This window comes from Monodelphis domestica, chromosome 1, assembly GCF_027887165.1.
Source record: "Monodelphis domestica isolate mMonDom1 chromosome 1, mMonDom1.pri, whole genome shotgun sequence".
In the NCBI taxonomy this organism is placed as follows: Eukaryota; Metazoa; Chordata; class Mammalia; order Didelphimorphia; family Didelphidae; genus Monodelphis; species Monodelphis domestica.
The window spans coordinates 721,909,589-721,931,160 of record NC_077227.1 but is presented as its reverse complement, the minus strand read 5'-3'; the positions used below and the strand labels follow the sequence as shown (position 1 = coordinate 721,931,160).

The following is a 21,572-nucleotide window of genomic DNA, read 5'->3' as shown; positions in this document are numbered from 1 at the left end:
GCATGGGTGGGGTGGAGGGCAGGGGGAGGGGCCGGGGCTGAGGAGGCAGGGTAAGAGGCATGAATAGAAGGAGGAATCAGGGTGGGAGAGGCAAGAATGGCAGGGGGAGGGGCTGGGTGGTCAGGATGGGGAGGAGCTGGTTGGTGTGAGGGGGCTGCTATTTGAGCGAAATCGTTTTGGGCAGGGTGGGTCAGGGAACCTGATAATGATGGGGGATGGAGAGTTAAATCACTCCTATTGTAGGATGTTTTTAACTCCCTTTCAATGTTTTGCAGGAAGGTTTTTATCTCTCCCCATTTTGCCTCCATAATTTCATCCAGGGAAGTTTTTATCTCTCCCCATTTTTCCTCCCTAACTTCATCCAGGGAGGTTTTTATCTCTCCCCATTTTTTCTCCCTAACTTCATCCCATTCCACCAATTGTTGATAAATAAAAGTATTTTTTTTTTTGTAATCTGTTCAATAAAAGTATTTTGGTCTCTAATTCGTAGATCAGTAACAGAATTTTGTTCCTTAATTTGCTGATCAATAAAAGTGTGTAGTTCCTTAATTTGCTGATCAGTAACAGTATTTTGTTCCTTAATTCGTTGAGTAACAGTATGTTGTTCCTTAATTTGCTGATCAATAAAAGTGTGTAGTTCCTTAATTTGTTTAGTAATAGAAGGAACAAGGGAGTGTTCTCTCTTAGAGGTTAGGTATATTATTGCAAGTACAACAATTACAATCCCAAGGAAGATGAATGTAAGGGTCACGAAGAGGTTTATAGTTTCTGAAAAAAAAAAAAAACCATTCTACAGGAACACCTATTAAAAATCCAATGAACTTGGTCATTGAACTTATAAGCCAATTTCGAAGCAAATCAGACATTGGTTGTAGCCACATTTTTCTTCTTTAAGTCAATTACTAAGTTGCCTGTAACTTTTTTTTTTTACAGTAGGTGGCTCCCTAGTCTACAACCCTATACAGGCTAAGGGTCTATTCTGTTGTAAATTCTCCTTATTAAGCTTCTGGGAGGGGTTACAAAAGCCTTATTTGGGAAGGTAGAAGCTATGAAAAGGCTGATTAGGAGTGAATAGATCGTAAACAAAAGGTAGAGCTAAAACTCCTTCTTTTACAAAGTGTGTATATGGGAGGGTCCCAGCAATCTTCTTTAGCCCTCAGGCTAAAACTGCTAGGACCATGTGCTATCTTCCTTGAGCAAAGCCCACTTAAAATTTTAAGACTAGAAAGGCCAGGAAACAGGAAAATGGGTTTTAAGTTAGCTCCCTAGCTGTATTCAGCTGTTTTTTTTTTTTTTTTTGTGGGCTAGGAGCTCCTAAGAGCTCCTTCTCCTGAGGTTCCTCTTTGCTAATCAGTTGATTAGGTAAGTCTGGCCTGCCTCTCAATCCACTGAGCCACCTCCTTAAAGTAAAAGGAGACGGAAATGAGAGACAAAGGGGAGAAAAAAAATCCTGTTGACCCCAATTTAACTTAAGGAGAAAAGGGGAGGAAAGGTGTTTTATACTCACCTGTTCTGGCAGCTGTGTCTTTAAGCCAAGGTATTTGGTAAAAGGACTGACGGAGTAATAAGAGGGGTGAAAGGGCAAGAAAATTCAGGAAATTTATTGAGGTTCTAGAAACCTTTGAAGCACTAAAGCAGGGCCAAGAGCCGGAGGGGGTAGCCAGGGTGGGACCTCTCCCAGGTGATTAGTATGGAGATCAGAAAGGAAGATCAGAAGATTGATATAGTTCTTTTTACCCCGAAATGGTTACGCCAACTGTAATGGTGAAAATTTCACCTTTTTAAGATTGATGTAATATTGAACAATGGCCGCCAAGGAATTTACTTATGAAATTCCTAAAATGAAACACTCAAGTCAGAATGGAGTTTATGGAGGTTTAATCACAATGGGAGTAGGGAAAGGAGAGGGAGAGAAGGAGAGAGGAGAAAAGGGAAGAGGGGTTACTCAACCTCTGACCAAGGCAGAGGGAGTTTTAGGCCCAAAGGGCCAAGGTGGAAAGAATCAGTCCTTAACTCATGTGACCGATCTGAAGGAAAGCTGTCTGCGGGTGTCCTCCCTGTCCAAGCTCCTAACACCAACTCCTGTCTAGCTCCCTGCACAGGAAGTGTGCGAATTTCAGAGGCTGTTCCCTACCTCTACTTCCTGTGTCTCACAAGTGCCAATGGTTGGCTCTAGCTTGGCTTAGGACAGCCCAGGTGGGCAGTTAGTTATTTCTGATTTGTCATTGACTAGCACATGCCCATATAGTGTGGGTGTGCACAATTTTTTTGGGTGCTATACCAAGATGGAGACTTTTAAAATTCACAATATCTCCTTATAAGAGATTCCCACTAGACCTTCCCAAACACACTAAATATTAACAATTAAAATATTAACATTGTCTACAGTAAGAATCTTATGTGTAACAAAGATTTGTCTTAAGCTTGAAAGTATTCTCATATTTGTTAAATTTAAGGGCTTCTCTCTAGAATGCAATCTCTTATGGTTTTTAATCTATTTGATTTGAAAGCTTGTGCACATTTACTGCATTGAAAGTGTTTTGCTTCAACATAAAGCTTGCTGTTTTCCTAAAGGCTACACCAAATTTCTTACATTTATAAAGTTTCTACATCATTTGGAAGCTTTCCCACATTCATTATACTAAAAATGTTCATCAAGTTTTCAATATGGGCTCCTTTCTAGCTAAAGGCCTAACCACACTCTTTAATATTAATTCCATGATTGTTTTTCAAGGCAAATTTCCTGCTAATTCCATATATTTAATGGGTTTCTATCTCTTATAAAATCTACTATGTACAGCAATTTGGTTTTTGTGTAAACCTGTGATGGCAAACCTATGGCACACATGCCAGAAAGGGCATATAGTGACCTCTCTGTGGGCACTGTCCTCCACCAGAGTTTGTTACTAGAAAGGCAGGTAGAACTGCTCCCTTCCCCCTCTCCACCATGCTGGAGGACATTTTTCACTTCATTTGCCCAACAGCCCAATGGGAGTCCTTATACCCTCCCATGTGGGGTAAGGTGGGGGGCCGGAGAGGTGTGGTCTTGGAAGGGGGCATAGCATGGCACACGGTCTCTAAAAGGTTCACCATCACTGGTCTAAACCATTCCAGTTTCATTATATTCAAAGTTTTTCTTTCCAGAATACATTTTCTTATGTGCATTAAAGCTTCCTTTATGCCTAAAGGCTTTCCCACATTCACTACATATATAAGGTTTCTCCCCTGTATGGATTCTCCTATGTATTTCAAGATTTCCTTTCCGGCTAAAGGCTTTCCCACATCCATCACATTTATAGGGTTTTTCTCCAGTGTGAATTATCTCATGTTGCATAAGAGATGAGCTCCGCTTGAAGACTTTTCCACATTCATTACATTCATAGGGTTTCTCTTCAGTATGAGTCTTTTGATGTCGTATAAGGCCTGATCTGTATCTGAAGCCTTTCCCACATTCATTGCATTCAAAATGTTTCTCTCCAGGATGTACTAGTTTATGTGTTTGAAGGCGAGCAATTGTGCCGAAAGCTTTCTCACATTCGTTACATTTATAAGGTTTCTCTCCAGTATGAATTGTTTGATGTTGAGTTAGGTAGTGGTTACTGCTAAAGGCTTTCCCACATTCATTACATTTATAAGGTTTCTCTCCAGAATGAATTGCTTGATGTTGATTTAGATGGTGATTACTGCTAAAGGCCTTCCCACAGTCATTACATTCAAAGGGCTTCTCTCCAGTATGAATTATCTTATGTGTTTCTAGGTGTGCCTTCCGCCTGAAGGCTCTCCCACACTCATTACATTTGTAGGGTTTCTCTCCAGTATGAATTACTTGATGTGTATTAAGGTATACCTTGTTCCTGAAAGCTTTCCCACATTCATTACATTTAAAGGGCTTCTCTCCATTATGAATTCTCTTATGAATTTCAAGATGTGCCTTTTGTCTGAAGGCCCTCTCACATTCATTACATTTGTGGGGTTTCTCCCCTGTATGAATTTTTTGATGTTGCATAAGGGAAGAATAGTGCCTGAAAGCTTTCCCACATTCATTACATTCGAAGGGCTTCTCTCCAGTATGGATTACCTTATGTCTGATAAGGTATACCTTCTTGCTGAAGGCTTTCCCACATTCCTTACATTCGAAGGGCTTCTCTCCAGTATGAACCCTCTTATGTACATAAAGGCTTGCATGCCAGCTGAAGGCCTTTTCACACTCATTACATTTATAAGGTTTCTCACCTGTATGAGCTGTTTGATGTTCAATTAAGTATCGTTTGCTACTAAAAGCCTTCCCACACTCATTACATTCAAATGGTTTCTTTCCAGTATGAATTATTTGATGTTGGGAGAGGCTATGATTATTGCTAAAGGCTTTCCCACATTCTTTACATTCAAAGGACTTCTCTCCAATATGAATTATCGTGTGTGTTTTCAGGTATTTCTTCTGCTTGAAGTCTTTCCCACATTCATTACATCTGTAAGGGGTTTCACCTGTATTTATTTTTTGATGTACAGTAGGGCATGAGGAATTGATGCTGAAATCTTTCCTACTTTGATTATACTTAGGGTCTTTTCCTCGTGTATGTAATCTATGGTAATGAATAAGGTTTGAATGGTAAATAAAAGGCTTCCTGCAATTATTATACTTAGGAAGTTTCTTTCCCAAGGTGATTCTATTATGCTTAATTAAGTCTGAACATTGTTTGGCACCATTTCCATGTATATCATATTTATGCTGACACTTTCCAATAGTATCTTTCTGCTGTGGAATGAGAACTGAGCCTAGATTAACCTTTTTTTCATATATATTATGTTCATTTGTATTTAATTCATTAAAAGTATTCCTGTGAATGGCTCCTATTTGTTTCGGTGGTCTCTCTTGGTTGGTGTTTTGCCTCTTTGACCTGACATCACAATCATCAGCTTCTTCCAACTTAGAGTCCCAGGGACCTTGTTTTTGGCATCTTTCCTTGAATGTTTCTCCCATAGAAATATGCTGCTTTAGTGATAATTCCTTGGCTTCACAATTTGTCTTCTGTACCAGGTAATCTGAAAACAACAGCAGAAATACTGTCAATACTATTTGTCTGAAGGGCAAGTAATCAAAAATGAATCAAAAGAATACCATGGTCCTATACAAGCACTGTGTCAGGAACAATAAATCCTAGGATAAACTAAGGCTTATTGCAATAAATTTTAAAGACAGTAACAAAAAATATCTATTGATCTCTATGTTGAAATATATAGTTCCAGATAGTCTCCTTTATCATGAAAATAATGATCAATCTGGTACAGGTACTGATAATAATAGCTATCATTTATACACTCTATTATATGCCAGGCACTATGCTAAATGACAAAATATTTCTTTTTTAAAACCTTTATATTTTTAATGATAATGTTTTTATATCATCTTTATTTCCAAATTGTTCCTACCTTCTCCACTACCCAATGCACCACCCCTTGTAATAAAGAATTAAAAAAGGCAAAGTTCAGAAAAACCAATATATAAACTGAATCTGAGAGCACATGCAATATTTTATACCCTAGACCTGCCATCAGTGCAAGTAAAGGAAGAAATCAAATTTTCTCCTCTCTTCTCCTGGTTTGAGCTTGGTCATTATAATTATAGTAGAGGAAATATTTTTTAACAAGAACTGAAACTCAAAATGAATATGGAGAAAGTAAAAAAAGCAACTAATTGTTGAAACTTCATATATGTCTAAATTTTCATGAGTGAAACAAGTTTATTTTAGAAACTATAGCTTCCAAAATCCTAAGCCAAATTGAGCAAAGTCTAGGTACTGAGTAGTAAACACATAGTTTGTGTTCACTTAGGGTGAAAAAGTTGATCCATAGGAACTCTTATCAATAGGAAAAAATCATGTTAAACTTAAGCTTAACTCCTTTCCTTATAAGACTTGTGTTCTGGTGACACAAAGGTATATAGGATATATATATTGCATGACAATCTGTAATTTTAAAAATGTTTTTGGGCTGGACAAATGGGCTAAACAAAATTAAATTTAATAATAATAAATATGAATTCTTTATCTGAGGATCAAAACAGCATCATGTCAAAGTATAGTTTACAGATTCAGTCAGGCCATAGATGCTCATGTTCAGTAGTCTAAGGAATTTGAGATAAACCCAAGTTAAATATAAACAAACAGTATATTTTTATCACTAAAAACATGAAAAGATACAATTTGGGAGTACAACATATAGTGAAGCTGTATTGTGTTTGGATCTCAGAAAGAAAGACTCATACCATGCTCTGTCTTACTCCTCTTGGAGTTTTCTGTTCAGAGCTGGATTCCATAATTTATGAAGACATGGACCATCTGTGTTTCTAAAGGCTTTGACAGGAAGCTCCTAATTATCATTCAAAAGCAGGTGAATTATTTGTTTTTATCTCAAGAGGAAAGGTAGGAAGGCTGACAAAGTTTTTCTCAGAAGGCCCTAGCAAGGAACAGCCAATATGCAACCTGTTATAGCAGTTTGTTACAAGAGCTGTCCAAGAGATCATCAGAAATAACAAGGAATTAAAGACTTAGAATTGAGGACAGCTAGATAACTTAGTGGATTGATTCTAAAATGGAAGGTAAGGATTGGAAAAAAAACACAACTTAGGATCTTGTTTCAGCAAGTATGGAAAAATGAGAATTTTGTGTTGATATGTCTATAGTTTGTTATGTTTGTCTTTTTGCCCTGGTCAACTCATTGCTCCCTGTGTTAAAAGTAAAGTAGTCTCCTTCCTAGAAGTAAAAGTAAAAGGGTTTGAGCTTAACAGCAAATATAATGATATGGCTAATATGAAAATGTGTATGACTGCATTTGTAAAGGGTATTATATTACTTGCCTTCCCAATGGGTAGGAAAGGGGGAAGAGAGAGAATTTGAAATGCAAAATAAAAAATTAATGTTAAAAATAGATAAACATGAAAAAATAGTAAATTTAATGTTATAGGGCTCAAGGTTAACAGCACATCACTAATATACAGAGAATATAGTGTTATTGGGGTGGAGGGTCTTTGTTGGAGAGAACATCCACAGTATTGAGTATAGATCTATTTAAATTTTTGCATAGAAGTAACAAGCAAGCCCATCAGATCCCTAGCTAACAGGCTAAACCCCACTCACAAACCTCAAAGCAGAATAATCTTAAAGACCAGATTCTCATTCTGGTGTTTGGGACAGAAAATTTAAGGAAAAGACACAAGATTAAGGAATATCAGGATACGAAGAAAAGAATTCAAGGAAGAGAAGAGAAGATTATAGACTTCCCAAAGCAAGATAAATAAGAAAGACTAAATAAACTTTTAGGAAACAAAACAAGTATGAAAAGTCAAAGTATACATAAAACAAACGATTTTAAAAATAGAAAAGCTGGAGCGGGGGGGGGGGGGGGCAAAGAAAGGAAGTAGGGTAAGAGTAGATCTAGTTTTTAAAAGGTGATAAAGGTTTAAAGGTCTGTAGGAGGCTTCAAAGTTAAGGTAATCCCCACAAGTAGTTCAAAAACAGCTGAGAAACTCATTGGGTGGAAAGAATATGTTTCATTTGTAGTGATTTCCATTAAGTGTGCCATGTTTTGGGGTTTTTTTTGGCCATTGCCAAGGGACAATTTATGTTCCAAGTACAAGCTGGTCTCCTCTCTAGAAGAGACAGGAAAGGGGCATGAGGAGCATCTGTAATGCAAAGGCATTACAGATAACTGAGGAAAATGAAACATTCCTAAGAAAGAGAGAAAAGAAAAAAAGCCAAAATGAGGCTTCTGGGTAGTAAAGGTATTTGGGATGGTAGGAAATAACTGTGACTCTTGACAAGAGGCTGTTGAATGAAGGAATTGTCATCCAGGGTAGAAGGAAAGGGCAACAGTGCATGCAGCTGGAGCTTTAAAAACCAACCAAAGAAAACCCGAAGCTCTTCCTGATTAGGAGAGATGTGAATGTATGGCCTGAGAAGAAATAAGCTTCTTGTCTGCCAAGGCATGATAACACGAAGCCAAAGAGAATACAATGTAAGCAATCCCTTAATAAGTACAGAAAGAAGAGGAGAGAAGGCAAAATGTAATAGGGAATCTAGAACTAAAACTGATGGCCCGAAATGTCTTCATATAAAAATAAAACATTCCTTTCATGACCACAAAATTTTAATTTGCCGAACAAAGATACATCTATTTAATACTACAAACCTCCAAACAGAAAAGGGTAATAGATCATGGGTTCAGGAAACAGAAAACAAACTTGGTACCAATGTATGATATAGTAACAATGAGAAATTTCCATTACTGCCTTCATTATTCCAGATATTCACTCCCTATTAGTCATTTTGTTTCTTTTTTAGAAGCTGAATAAGAATAGAGCAATTCTGCCTTTTTTCTTGTCAGTTCTCATCCTCCTATCACAGCCTATGCATCATCCCTGTCCTTCTCCAAGTATGTTCCAACAAAACTATACCTTGTATTTCCTTTGGCTCCATGTGAGGGCAGGAGATAGATAAGACATATAAGAAAGTGAATTGGTCCAGTAAAAACTGTGTCAAGAATGCTAATGGTTAGCAAAAGCACTTTGTAAACTATAAAGGTATCACAGAATTAAATGGCATTCAGTTTATTTTCCGTGAGTAGTGGGAATAGAAGGCAGTCTGCTCTACATTATTTCAAGAAAGAAAAGAGACCAGAGCAGGTAGAGGATGCAAAGCAAAGATATGTGAGTTTTGATAGAGAAAGGAGAGAAATATGAAATTAGAACACTGACAAAACAAGCAACAAGAACAAGCAAAGGATTTTCTCTTTTAAATATAGGTAAGCCTTATCTATATCTGAAAGCAAGAGAAATGAAGGGTATATATAAGATGAGAAAAAAATAATGGCTGGAGGGAGCACAAAAAAGATGAAATCCAGAGTACAGAAGGAAGGGTTAGCAACCCTTAGGTAGAATGCCTCTCTCTCAGAATGGAGGGAAATATGAGGGGGAGAGTAGATAATGACATTAGAGGAGGAATCTCAGGCTGGCTGGCCATAGATCAGGGCCCTTTAAGCAGTTCCCCAAACCCTCATGGTCCAGCTGCTGCTTGCAACGGACTTCCATACCTTTATATCTGTTCATTTGCTCACCTGGGTAGGTATTTCTTAAGACTTCTCCTGATGGCAGCCATGGTGTTTCTCTTCTCTCCAAATGGAAGATCAGAGCTGATTTGGGAACTGGAAGGCCTGCTCAGGGGAAAATGAATGGCAAAGTGCTAAGATGAGGAGGACATCTCAGAATTCAATTTTAGCCTTTTTCTCTTTGGGAGCTAGAGAGGACACTAGGAAGGACCTCTGGGAAATGTTCTATATTGTGTTTCTAGGAAATATGGGGAATGGATGATAGGGCTTGATATGGTCTCACATGATGGAAACTGTTCATGTCTTCAAGACTTTAGTGAAGAATCTGACCTGGATGAACAGTCAGAAGAAAGTCTTGCTGACATTACAATAACACTGCTCATTTAAAGTAATTGAAAAATCAAAGACCATGAAAATGGGAGAATAGAGATGATGATTCATAGGAGAAAACCTGTTCTTACCAAGGGAGACAAAGTTCTCATAGTTCTCCAGCATCACATCTCTGTGCATATTCTTCTGAGCAGGTTCCAACAGTCCCCATTCCTCCTGGGTGAACTCCACAGCCACATCTTGGAAGGTAAGTGCTTTCTAAAATATCAAAAGACATTTCTTGTCACCATGGGACCTTCCCCAGTGGAGGATGAGGGATACATGAAGAGATAGCAAGGAGAAGTGGTTTTCATGGCATTAAACTTTGTCAATCTGATGGATGTAAAATGTAATCTCCCAGTTATTACCATTTTCATTATTATTACTGATTTGGAGCATTTTCTAATGTCTGTTGATAAGCTGTATACTTCCTTTTGAGAATTACCTACTCATACCCTTTAACTATTTCTCTACTGGGGAATGATCTTGATTCTAGATATTTGAATCAATTCATTAAATATCAGGTCATTATAAAAGAAACTTGCTACAAAGGTTTTCCCCCTTGATTTCTTGATTCCCATTTAATTTCATCTGCATTGCTTATGTCTGTGCAAAAACTTTTAATATTTTATAAATTAAAATATCCATTTTATCTTCTATGATTTATGGTCATAAATTTTTCCCTTTTCCATAGATCTGAAAGGTACTTTCTTCCTTACTTCTCTAATCTGTTTATGCTATTACCCTTTATTTCTAAGTCAAGTATCCATTTAGAATTTATTTTGGTAAAAGGTATGAAATGTTGGTCTATACTTAATTTCTGCCAGATTTCTTTCTAGTTTTTATTTGTCTAATGAGTCCTTCCCAATAGTTGGGGTATTTGCTTCAAGAGTATTTTTTCATAAAGTTTATTCATAAGAGGAATAAAGAACATATGACTTTATAACTATATCAGTGAAAGGTTAAAAGGAAAATACCTTGACGCAACCTTCTAGACCTAAAAAGAATTAGGATGGACCAAACTAAGTTCTTTCCCTTATGGAAATAGAAGTGGACCAGGTGCCAAGGCCTCTGGTCTTAGTCCAGGCTCTGCAGCTGGTTAAAGGCCTGAGTAAGATCACAGGATCCTAGATTTAGAGGCAGAGAAGACCTTAGGAATCATCAATGCCACCCCCTCATTTGTCGAAGAAGAAATTGGGGACAAGAAGTGAAATGAATGACCCAAGGTCATTCAGAGAATAAATGAAAGAGCAAGGGTTTAAATACAGGTCCTTTGACTTCAAATCCAGCAAATTTGACACTATATCACATTCACTTTTTACCTTCTGGACTTTAGATTACTCCTGTATCAAATTGGAGAACTAGATCACATGATTCCAGAGACTCTTTCCAGATCTAATAATCTATGGACTCCAAGAACCCCAAAGCACCCATTCAATCAGCTCCAATCTTCTGAGAGAGAGCACAAGGTCTTCTAGTCCTTGGATATAACTTGGTTGAGCATAGAAATGTAAGAAAAGTGAAAGAACTATACCTACACTTTGAGGTATGAGTTGGCCTACTGAGAGAGAAAAGAGATGCTGGCTCACCTGGGACTTGGCTATCAGAAGCCCAGAAGTCATTCTCTCCTCCTTCTCCTTGACTCTCCTTTACCAGGGAAGACAAGAGTCTTGAAAAGCCAGAACTGAGGAAATAAAAATAAGTTATGACATAATTTAATTCTGCCTTGTGGCTCACAAATTCTCCAGGATTAATTTAACTGAACATTATGTGGGTGTAATTCCATGGTCTTTCACACAGATAGTAGTCAAAAGGAACCCAGCAATAATCTGACCTTGTCCTAGAATCAGATGGAAAGAGCATGGATATTTATTTACTGAGACACCAATTCCATCTCTCACCAAGTAAGTTCCAAAGGCCAGATCCTCCCTAGGGAAATTAGGAGATATGGGTTGAAAGTTTAGCACTTCTCATTATATGCTATATGATGAGTAGTCAACTCAGTCACTCCCTCATTCAGGGGAAACAATATTTCTAGTCTCTTATTTGGCTTGCTGCATATGTGAGAAATCACCTTTCTGAATTATCTGGGGGTACGCTTGGCAGGGCAGGAATAATGGTCAATAGCAAGTTGAAATTAAAGATAAGGAGATAGCAAGAAAACAACTAGTACCTTAGCAAAGTTCAAATCACAAGGCCCATAAGAAGCAGCTGAGCCAATCACTGAATGCTAGTGATCTCTGAATATCCTGGAGAATGCGAAGGATCTCAAAATTGAAGAACAGCAAAGAGTGGCTGAATTAAAAAAAAAAAAGTAGAAAGGATAGACTATAGCCTGCAAACTATATGCCTCCAAATTCGACCCTGATACCTGACAAAATTCTAAAACATTACTGAAGGGTTGATAGGGGAACATTCAGAAAAGGAAATAGTGACACTTTTTTTTAAACTCTTACCTTCCACCTTAGAATCAATACTATGAATTGGGTGCAAGACAGAAGAGTGGTAAGGGCTAGGCAATGGGGGTTAAGTGACTTGCCCAGGCTCACCCAGGTAGAAAGTGTCTGAGGCCAGATTTTAACCCAGGATCTCCCATCTCGAGGCCTGGCTCTCAATCCACTGAGCTACCCAGCTGCCCTAGACATTTTTTAAAAGAAGAAAATTGCATTTAACTGTATCAGTTTTGCTGAACTGTCATTTGAAATTCTTTGTTACATGGGACAGCTTTATGGCCTGAGGAGGGCTGGGGTGGGGGGTATTTTGGGAAAGATGGGATAACATAAAACCAATAGCTCTCAATAAACATTTATATAAAAAGCATAAATTATCAACAACAGAAGACAATGCAACAAAAATCATTAAACAGACATGAAAACACTTCTACTTTCATCTCACATCCCTTAAAGCACCAAAGGAAAGCCACAGATAAGCAGCAGCCCCAATAATAGCAGCACAGATGCTGGTTTTCAGCTTTTTGTCCCCAGAGCCAAATGCAGACCCTGAATCACTGGAGGTGTTTAATCAATGCTGAGTGAATGAATGAAATGAATGAATGATGGAATGAATGCCTGAGGAGATATACTGGTGCTGGGGCTTCATCCTAATGTTCTCATAAACAGTTTGTAATCCTATGAGAAAAGTAAATAAAGCTGTTCCTAAACCACCAGCTTGACTAGGAAGACAAACCAAGGACAGAAATAAAGTTCCTTTTGATATCAGAATACCAGTAAGAGAACTGTTTGTGGTAACCAAACATGAGAGAAAAGTGGGTGTCTTTCCATCACCTTGAGAATGGCCAAGCAAATTGTGGCAGAATATCATTGTACATTATGAAATGAACAGGAGGAATCCAAGAAACACAAGATACATATGAATAGATGCAAAAAAAAAATCAATGACTATAATAATTCAAACAAAGCATTATTAAAGTTCAACTGGTCTAGAATCAGATGCAGGGCAGCTAAGTGGTGCAGTGAATAGTGTTGGGCTTGGAGTCAAGACCCAAGTTTAAATCTAGATTCAGACACTTACTACTTCTGTATGACCCTGGGCAAGTCCTTTAACCCTGTTGGCCTCAGTTTTCTCATCTGTAAAATGAACTGGAGAAGGAAGACTACTTCAGGATCTTTAAAAAGAAAACCCTAAAAAGGGGTCAAGAAAAGTCAGATAGTACTGAAACAACTGAACAACAAAATTACATTAAATGACCAAGGACAGAACATGAAACATCTCCCCCAGTTCTTTTATTAGAGAACTGGGAGAACATGGGGGCAGAATATTTCACAATTTGACAGGTGTGGTTATTTCAGTATCTAATTTTGATTGTTTTTCCTAATATTGGGAGGGAGGAAGGGAGAGAAAGGGAAGGAGAGGAGAGGAGAGGATATAAAATAAAGCCCTCACTGCCTTTTAAAATAATTAGACTGTTGGGTCAGGGCAATGCCATTGATATAGTTGACTTTGGGCTATCCCTTCCAATAAGATGAAAAGCTGTGAGCTAGGTCTTTTAATCTCCAGATCTATGAACCTATGAAATTGTGAGTTAGGTGAATTCAAAATGAATGACCAGACTAAAGAAGTAATTAAAGGCATTCTGTCAATTGGATGGTTTCCAGTGAAGTGTCCTAAGGAGCTATTCTTTGACCATAGGCTATTTAACATCTTTATCAATAATGTAAAGGCTTAGATAGATGACTTATTTAATATTCAGATAGAACCTGTCTGGGAGGGAGTGCTAAGGCAATGGATGATAGAATCAGATGCAAAAAGATCTTGATGGATCTGAAATTAGATTGATTTTAAAAAGGTTAAATGTAATAGGGATTAGTATAAACTAATACTTGGGTTCAAAAATCAACTTCACAAGTATAACAGAGGGGAAGTATAACTAGATGGCAGCTATGAAAAAAAAATTGGGGTATTCTAGTGGGCCACAAGCTCCTTAGGGGTCAACTATATGGTAAGGTACCCCTTCCCCATTGAAAAAATACTTGAAGCTCAGGTTGCTGAAAGAGAATGAAAGATGAGAGTCCTGTAATATTTTACTACTAAATGAATATATTTAGAGTATTAGGTTTGGTTCTAAACACCATGTTACAAATAACATCAAGCAATCAGCTGTGCAATGTCCAGAGAAGAAAAGCCACACTTCCTTTTAGATACAGGTTGAACTAAGAGGCTGCCCAAATCCCTTAAACTCAGAGATTCTGATGTGGGGAAGGGCCTCCAAATCATGCCAAGGCAATGATCAATTCAAGGAACTGGGAATGTTCAGTTTGGGGGAAAAAAGGCTTGTGGGGGGGCAAGAGTGAATAGTTTTCTTCAGTAACCAAAGGTCTGACATGTGGAAGAGGTCTGGCCTTACTAATTTTGCTCCAAAGCCAAAACCAGGAACAAGAATCAATACTGCAAAGAGACAGATTAAATTGGATACACTGGCTGGCAGAATTTGCATTCACAAGATTTTGCTAACCCAGAACCCAAGGCCAAATCTGGAAGATGAAATGATATAGAAAGAAATGTAAATCCTTACTTTAGGGCTCAAGAAATGAACTATGTAAGCTGGAGAAGAGTGACTAGTTCATTGTGGGGGGAATAAAAACCACTTTTTAAGACCATCTACATTTTAGGGAACTCTTGGTATCTGTATTTTTGTTTTGGTGCTCCTCTTTCTTAGTGGAAATTCTTTAGTAAAAAGTTCGAAAAAGGGCCTTTATCTCTAACATGGACCATGACCCTTTGGTCTTTCTGACCATGTTCTCTCACTGACTCCCTCCAACCTCTCTCTGAAAGCATTAGGTCCAAACACCAGATAGGTCTGACCTTTCACCCTGTTCTCCTTGATGTTCTGACAAAAGACTCAAGTATAATATACTCAGCAAGAATGAGAAAACTGCAGTAGCACCAATAACTCACTCTCACTGGTCTTGGTACTGAAGTGCTGGGGTAAGGTCTCAAGCCATGTAGATTTCCTTTGATTTCAATTCAGTTTAGCATTTTAGTGGCTATGTCTGAGGTCTCTTGCTCCAGGGTTGCTTTCCCAATACTTTCACCTCCCTCAAGATTTGGGGCTCAGATGCCCAAAGTGGATCCCTCTAGATGGCTAGAGGCAAAGACTAGACTGAGCCACCTTGAAAGAGCCCTTTACTCTTAGTCACATGGATGGTCTTACACAGATGATCAGACTGCCCAGGGCTTACAGATAGGCATCTGTGATGTTTCACTGATCCTGTATTTATTCAACCCTTATGTCATTCCATCCCATTCTGTTCTAGGCTCTTTGGTGAATAGAAGGGTTTGCTCTCTAGTTTGAGGATATGCAAACAACTGTTCCAGAAAGGTACATACTTTCTCATTCTATCTTTTTTAATACATCAAGGATCTGTCATTCAACTCCTTGCAGGCATCCTGTCTGGGGATGAAGCATACATCTTGGGGTTGTTTTTGCTGCCAGGCTGGTGATGTTTCCCTATGTTTAGCTGGGCTAGTCCCTGAACACCAGCTGGCCCAATCTGGCCCATACTAGACTTATTTTCAGATTAGTAGGATATTCCAGAGCCTGTGACCAGATAACACAGTTTCAAAGAACCTGGGGCAGGACCTGGCAGGAGATATTAGAAACTGAAGAGTGCCTTTTTAAATGTGAACAGAGAGGCAATTAATCATGGTAGATGGAGAGCCAGCATCAAGCAAGAAGCCCTGATTTCAAGTTTTACCTCAGACATTTCCTAGCTGAGTGAACCTAGGCTAGTCAATTAACTTCACACTGTCCCAGGTAACTTTAAAAGACAGTTCAGTTATGGAACAGATATACCGGTCTCCACATACTACTAATAAGATCACAGGTCTGGCCTGTCTTTGGTCTGGCTTCGGACCTCTTCAATCTACCTGAAAAATGAGAATTCTTAATTGCCAACTCTTTTGTCCTTTTCTTAATCCTCATCCTTGTGGACTCTACTGTGCAGATTCTGACACTAGTGATCACTTCTTCCTCTGGGATATTCTCCTCTCTCTTGCTTTTCACACTCAGCTCCCTCTTGGTTCTCCTCCTTATTGGCTATTTTGTTTTGTTCTTTTAACTGGAGGTGAGGGAACAAAAAGCAAACATATATATATATATATATATATATATATATATATATATATATATATATATATAAAAATACACACACACACACACACACACACATACATACATACAAATAAGCTAGACTTGGTTGCTTTGAAACTCTTTGGTTCTTACACAGTTGACTACAGCAACAAGATGGTCAAGGACTTGCCAGTGGTCATATGGCTAGTATTTGTCAGAGATAGGAATAGTTAGGCCTTCCTGACTCCAAAGCCAGTATCCGTACACTATAAACACACACACACAGAGCCAATCTCATTTTCAAGGACCTGAAGGAGAAAGACAAAAGAGATATTGTTAATTGGAGAAAGAAGAAGGAAAAAAAAAGCAAGAGCAGAGTCTGAAACCAAACAGGATAGAAAATAGAAAAGAAAGGAGAAATGGTCTTATCCAACCCTTTTATTTCAGAGATGAGGAAAATGTGGCACAAAAAGGAAGTGATTTGCTCCAGATCACACAATTCAAAGATCAAGAAAAGAAAAAGAAGCAGAATCAGGATTTCAAATCCAGGACTTGCTCCACTGTGAATAGGGCAAAGTCTAAATAATTAATGAATAAAACAAAAATAAATAAAGTAAATAATTAGGAGGAAGAAGGGGCTGAGTTAAAGAAAGGTTTCTCAGGATCATAGTTGACATTTAAATACATTATCTCATTTAAGAGGCCAAGTTGGGTAGCAGATAGAGCAGGCCCCATGCCTTGGGTTCAAGTTCTGCCTCTAATATTTACTGGCTTTATGACTTAGGACTTAATATTTTAAAGTGTCCTGGGAAAATCTCTAAGACTATAAGTTGCAAAAGAGTCAACTAGGTGATAAAGTGAATAGAGGACAGGCCCTGGAGTCAGGAGAACATGAATACAATCTGACTTCGGAAACTAGCTGTATTTTTCTAGACAAGTTTCCTCTTCTATAAAATGTACTGGAGAAATAGTACTCTTGTATCTTTGCCAAGAAAATTCCAAATGGGCTCACCAAGAGTGGGAAAGATAACTGATTAAACAATAAATAAGTCACAAAACAATAGCTGATCTGTATCAATTGAGTTTCCTTCCTATGAGTTCTCTATACCTATGAAATCACTTTTACACAGGCAATTCTTTGATTCTAACAATCATATGAATTAGTTGGTCCTAATAATGATTCACATAATTATAATTATTAACAAAATTATTGTATATACTATAATTCATAGATAGGAATAAAAATGAACATAATGTACATTATCAATATATAGAATTTATGTATTAATTATATGCTGTATATTAATAAATAATGATATATCATGAAATCTATAACAGGATATATAGCATTTTCTGATTTGTAAAATGCTTCCTTTGCATAGGTTAGTGAGGCAGACGGTACCAGTTATCGTTATTCCCATATTATCAATTAAGGAAAATAAAGCCGAGAGGGAAGGGGCTTAACTATAATCATACAGCTAGTTGAGTCGGAGCTAGGTTAAGATTTTTAACCTGGCTCTCTCCAGCCCGAGAGTCTTTTTTTCAACAGAATAATTTGTCGGAATAAGATCCCCAGAGGCCAAAGATAGCCACAAGGTCCGGAGGTCAGTCCCACTCTCTTAGAATGGGGTTGGTTGTCTGACCACAAAAAGGGGACCCCGTCCTGGCACTCTTATTGCACCCTCCGTTTCTCCCCAGACCCCACGCTCTCTCCCGCTTTCTGGCCAAGCCTCTGCCTCAGTCCCACGACAGAAACCCCCCCTCCAAGAAGACGCCGAAGGGTCCCTCCCGCGCTTCCGGTATGGACCGGTTCCGGGTCACCACCACTACGGAAATGGAAACTCCCCGAGGACAGCCCCCCCCCTTCAACTTTGTCAATATATCATTGTTTGGCTCGGCTCAGAGCCCACAGAAGGTGCTCAATAAATGCAAGTTTTCTGGCCGAGTGTCCGTAGAGGGTCCCGTCCACCTAAAGGGCACTGCCTGGCCCTTCCCTCCCCACAGTAAAGCCAGCTGACTGCCCCGCCCACTAACCCCAGTGGGTTCCCCGGGGCCACATCCCGTTAGGGTCCGGTTCTCCCAGGTCCAAAGAACCCGTGAAGAGCATCTGGTCCAAGCCGCTCGGTCTCCGTCTCCTCTTACAGTTCGGGAAACTGTAAGGCCCAAAGGGGTTATGCGACCTACCCAGGACACTGAACCAGGAAACAGAATGGGAGGAAATCGAACCTAGAGCCTCTACATACGGGCTCTCAGGTCAGACCTTGCCTGCCACTGCCCCAACCTAGAAGGAAGTGAAAGAACGGAGGAACCCCTCCCCCACGCACTCACCCTCATTCACCTGCTGCCCGCCCAATGCCGATTTACGTTCTAGAAGGGAGAAACTCCGCCTCACCTGGAGTTGCGCCTGCGCAGAAGCCATGAACTACGATTCTTGGCATCCTTCGGGAACTTTGTAACGTTGGCCGTACGAATTTCATTGGGTGTTCCACTACGCACGTGATACCTTGCCGGTGGACTCCGAGAAATGGAGTCTTGGGGAAAGACAAGGACAAGAATAAGTATGATTCTGGGACATGTAGTCTGACCTTTTTTTTTTGCGCATGTGCACTAAGCAGTTACTCATAATCGAGTAACCAAATTTGCATGCATTTATTAACCCCAACTAAGTGCATAATGAGGACAATTCTTATTGTAGTCGGAAACGGATCTTAGAAACCGTAAAGTCTATCCCCCTCCTTCTACAGAATGGGAAAGTGAAGGTCGAAGATGGACAATCGCTAGACCTAGTCACATCTCCTACGGGGCAAAGCCGGATTCGACTTTGGGACCCGACACCACCCTAGTCTCTGAGGTCCCCGGGAGCTGAGAGTCGGAGGAGAGGCTGAGCGAAGGGCCCGAGGGCTAAGCTCACTTGGACTCCGGAGAGATTCTCTCCCTCTCCCTCTCCCTCTTCTTTCTCTCCCTCCTCTGTCTCGCCCCACCCTCACCCCGCCATCCCTTAAGGGTCCCGGAGGATGGAGGAGAGATTCAAAACAATTCCTGGCCCCGACTCTCCCCTGTGAGGAGGAGATACGCAGAAAAGTACCGTACACTTTGGATTGTGTATGTGGGTTGCCTGGATGCTTCTCCTGTGGTGACTCCCGTTAAAGCAAGGTGTCTGTAGTCATGAGGGTGGGAGAATGGGCTTATTTGTAAAAATGAATGGAAAATTTACCTTTCATTGAAAATTTGAGAATGAAGAAATTGAAGCTAATAGCAAGTTTATGCGAATTTGATATCAGTCTCTGGACTCAGGTTGGCACCATTATTTTAGTTCATAGGTGAAAAAATGGAAGAAAACGGTGCTCAGGTCTGGAGGTAGCATGGAGAGCTAATAGTACCTAGACCCATCCCATCAGTTAAGTTGACCTCCATTCTACCTATTAGAGTAATGGTTTTCAGCTGTTTCAGAGGTAGTCCTTTCCTGGAAACTAGGAGACTCGCTTGGGTTTATGGGCATTAGTGATTCTCTTCCCCAATTTCCTTTCCATCTGGTGTGAATTCCTGAAGTAGCTGTCCATTTTTGTTTGGTGCCAATATCATGCCCATCTGATTGAGCCATTTCCCATATACCATAAAGCAGCAACCATGCCTTCGCTACTGATAAGAAAAGAAAAACAATTGTGCTTTTCTCCCCAATACAAAAACCTGGTGTTCAGAGGGGAGTCTGGGGAAAGAGTGGTTACTTGGATTAGAACAATGAACAGTTAGCTTCCTGGTGATTTTTCCTTTAATGAAGACAATGCTTACTCAAGCTTTTCTCTGGGATCCCACCAGGCAAGTTCCTTTAACTTTGCCTTCTAGGCCTGATGCCCAGGTGAATTTTATTGCCCTTCTGGAAGTATGACATGGGCAACATTCATTTAAAGTGTTTGTTTAAGATGAATATAAAACAATTTAGAGTTATGATCAAAGAACTCCACTTTTTGCTTACAGAACAACTTTAAATCTTGGTTAAGAAAATGGTAGAAGACTGGTTTTGGAAAAAAGTTTTTCTCAAAGCAGAAAAAAAGAGATGATGCCTCATCCTGGCACTGCTGATTTGTCTTTTTCAACAGAAACTTGTTGAGAAGTACCTTAGAGAATAGGAAAGGGTAGGAAGACAATTTGAATTTCTATGAGGTGGGCAAGTTGCAAGGGAGAATAGGAGACCTTTTTCTCCTTCAGAGTATAAGCGGTAATTAGCACCAATTACCCAGTTATCACTGGTATTTGAAACTTTGAGTAACATGTTAGTACCAGGCAGTGTATTGGAAGAAATCTTGTTCACTTTATAACAACTTCTTACTGAAAGCAATTAACATAGCCTTCCTGTTTAGGGTTTCAGTGCTATGTCATATTTTCCTAGTGACTTGATTAAAAAATAAAGTTTGATTTTTTTACCCCCCCCCAAAAAACCCCCCCAACAACAAACAAACAAACCTAGGAGAACCCAAAATACTTTGTAGTTGTCTCTAGCATTCCTGGCTAATTACTGAAATCAAGAAAACATTCTAGATTCAAACAGTCTTGAATCAAATAAAGTTAGGTTCAAACAATATTAATAAGTGATGATAATCTACAAAAGGCAAAAAAATGTAGAAGAAATATATAACCAAAAGGTTTGAAAATGAGAGATAAGTGAATAAATGGTAGTACAATTGGTGAGACTAATGAAGTCAGGAGCAACAACTGAAGAGAAAGCTGATAAGGCCAATTTGAGATCCGTGGAGTTGGGTTTTAATAGGGACACCCTCATAGAAATGTCCTGGAGGCAGTTGGAGATGTGGGCCTGGAGTTCTGGGAGAGGGAAGGCCTGGAGATAACGATAATTTAGTTGTTTATATTGAGATGAGAGTTGAAGCTCTCAGAACAATCCAGATTGTCAAATGTAGAGAGAGAAGGGAAGAGGTTCCAGGAGAGACCTTTTAGCAATTTAATAAAGATTCATAAAAGGACAAAGAAATAGAAAAGGGAACCTCTGAAGAGACAGAAGAGGAAACAATATGATATCAGAAAAAAAAATAGGAGTGAGAAGATCTAGAGAGAGAGGTCTTTCAGAATCAGAATCTCAGAAACAGAAGAGCCCCTCTGTAACTAATCTAGACCAGGAAGAAAACCAAATCTCCCTATTAAATGCTATACTAGTATTATGGGAGTTAGGCACATGCCCAGGTCACTTAAGAAGGAGATAGCTAGGCAAAACTCTATTACACTAAGTGTAATATAAGATGTAAATTAATGTCAATAACTCCAAGTAATAATTTTATAAAGTTTATTAATAATCACTTGAAGTAGAAGAAATTTAAAAAAAGTTCAAAGTCTAATTTTCTAAATAATGTAAGACTATGTGTATAAATTCTCCTTCCTGGATCAAAGCCAGCTTCAGCAGCCACTTTCAGGCAAAGAGAGAGAGAAAGGCAGGGTCACACCAAAACTACATCCTCCCTACATTAACATGTAGCATAAACATTGTGATATTGAAATCACTTTA

At 39.1% G+C, this 21,572-nt stretch overlaps 1 protein-coding gene across 10 annotated transcripts in view; it reads right to left on the bottom strand.

Annotated features, from left to right (window-relative positions):
* Positions 1-1,861: 1,861 nt before the first annotated feature.
* The window catches only part of LOC100028476 (zinc finger protein 883-like), a 36,361-nt gene continuing 16,650 nt past the window's right edge, over positions 1,862-21,572 (bottom strand). The window contains exons 1-7 of one of the 10 annotated variants that reach the window (XM_007477655.3): positions 18,245-18,370; positions 16,214-16,368; positions 11,645-11,766; positions 11,061-11,155; positions 9,564-9,690; positions 9,112-9,207; positions 1,862-5,043 (exon numbers count right to left, since the gene is read on the bottom strand). In XM_007477655.3, coding sequence (XP_007477717.1) covers positions 3,101-5,043; positions 9,112-9,207; positions 9,564-9,690; positions 11,061-11,093 — 2,199 coding nt within the window. In that variant the 5' untranslated portion in view covers positions 11,094-11,155; positions 11,645-11,766; positions 16,214-16,368; positions 18,245-18,370 and the 3' untranslated portion in view covers positions 1,862-3,100. The other 9 variants (XM_007477654.2, XM_007477656.3, XM_056812816.1 and 6 more) reach the window with 9 other exon arrangements.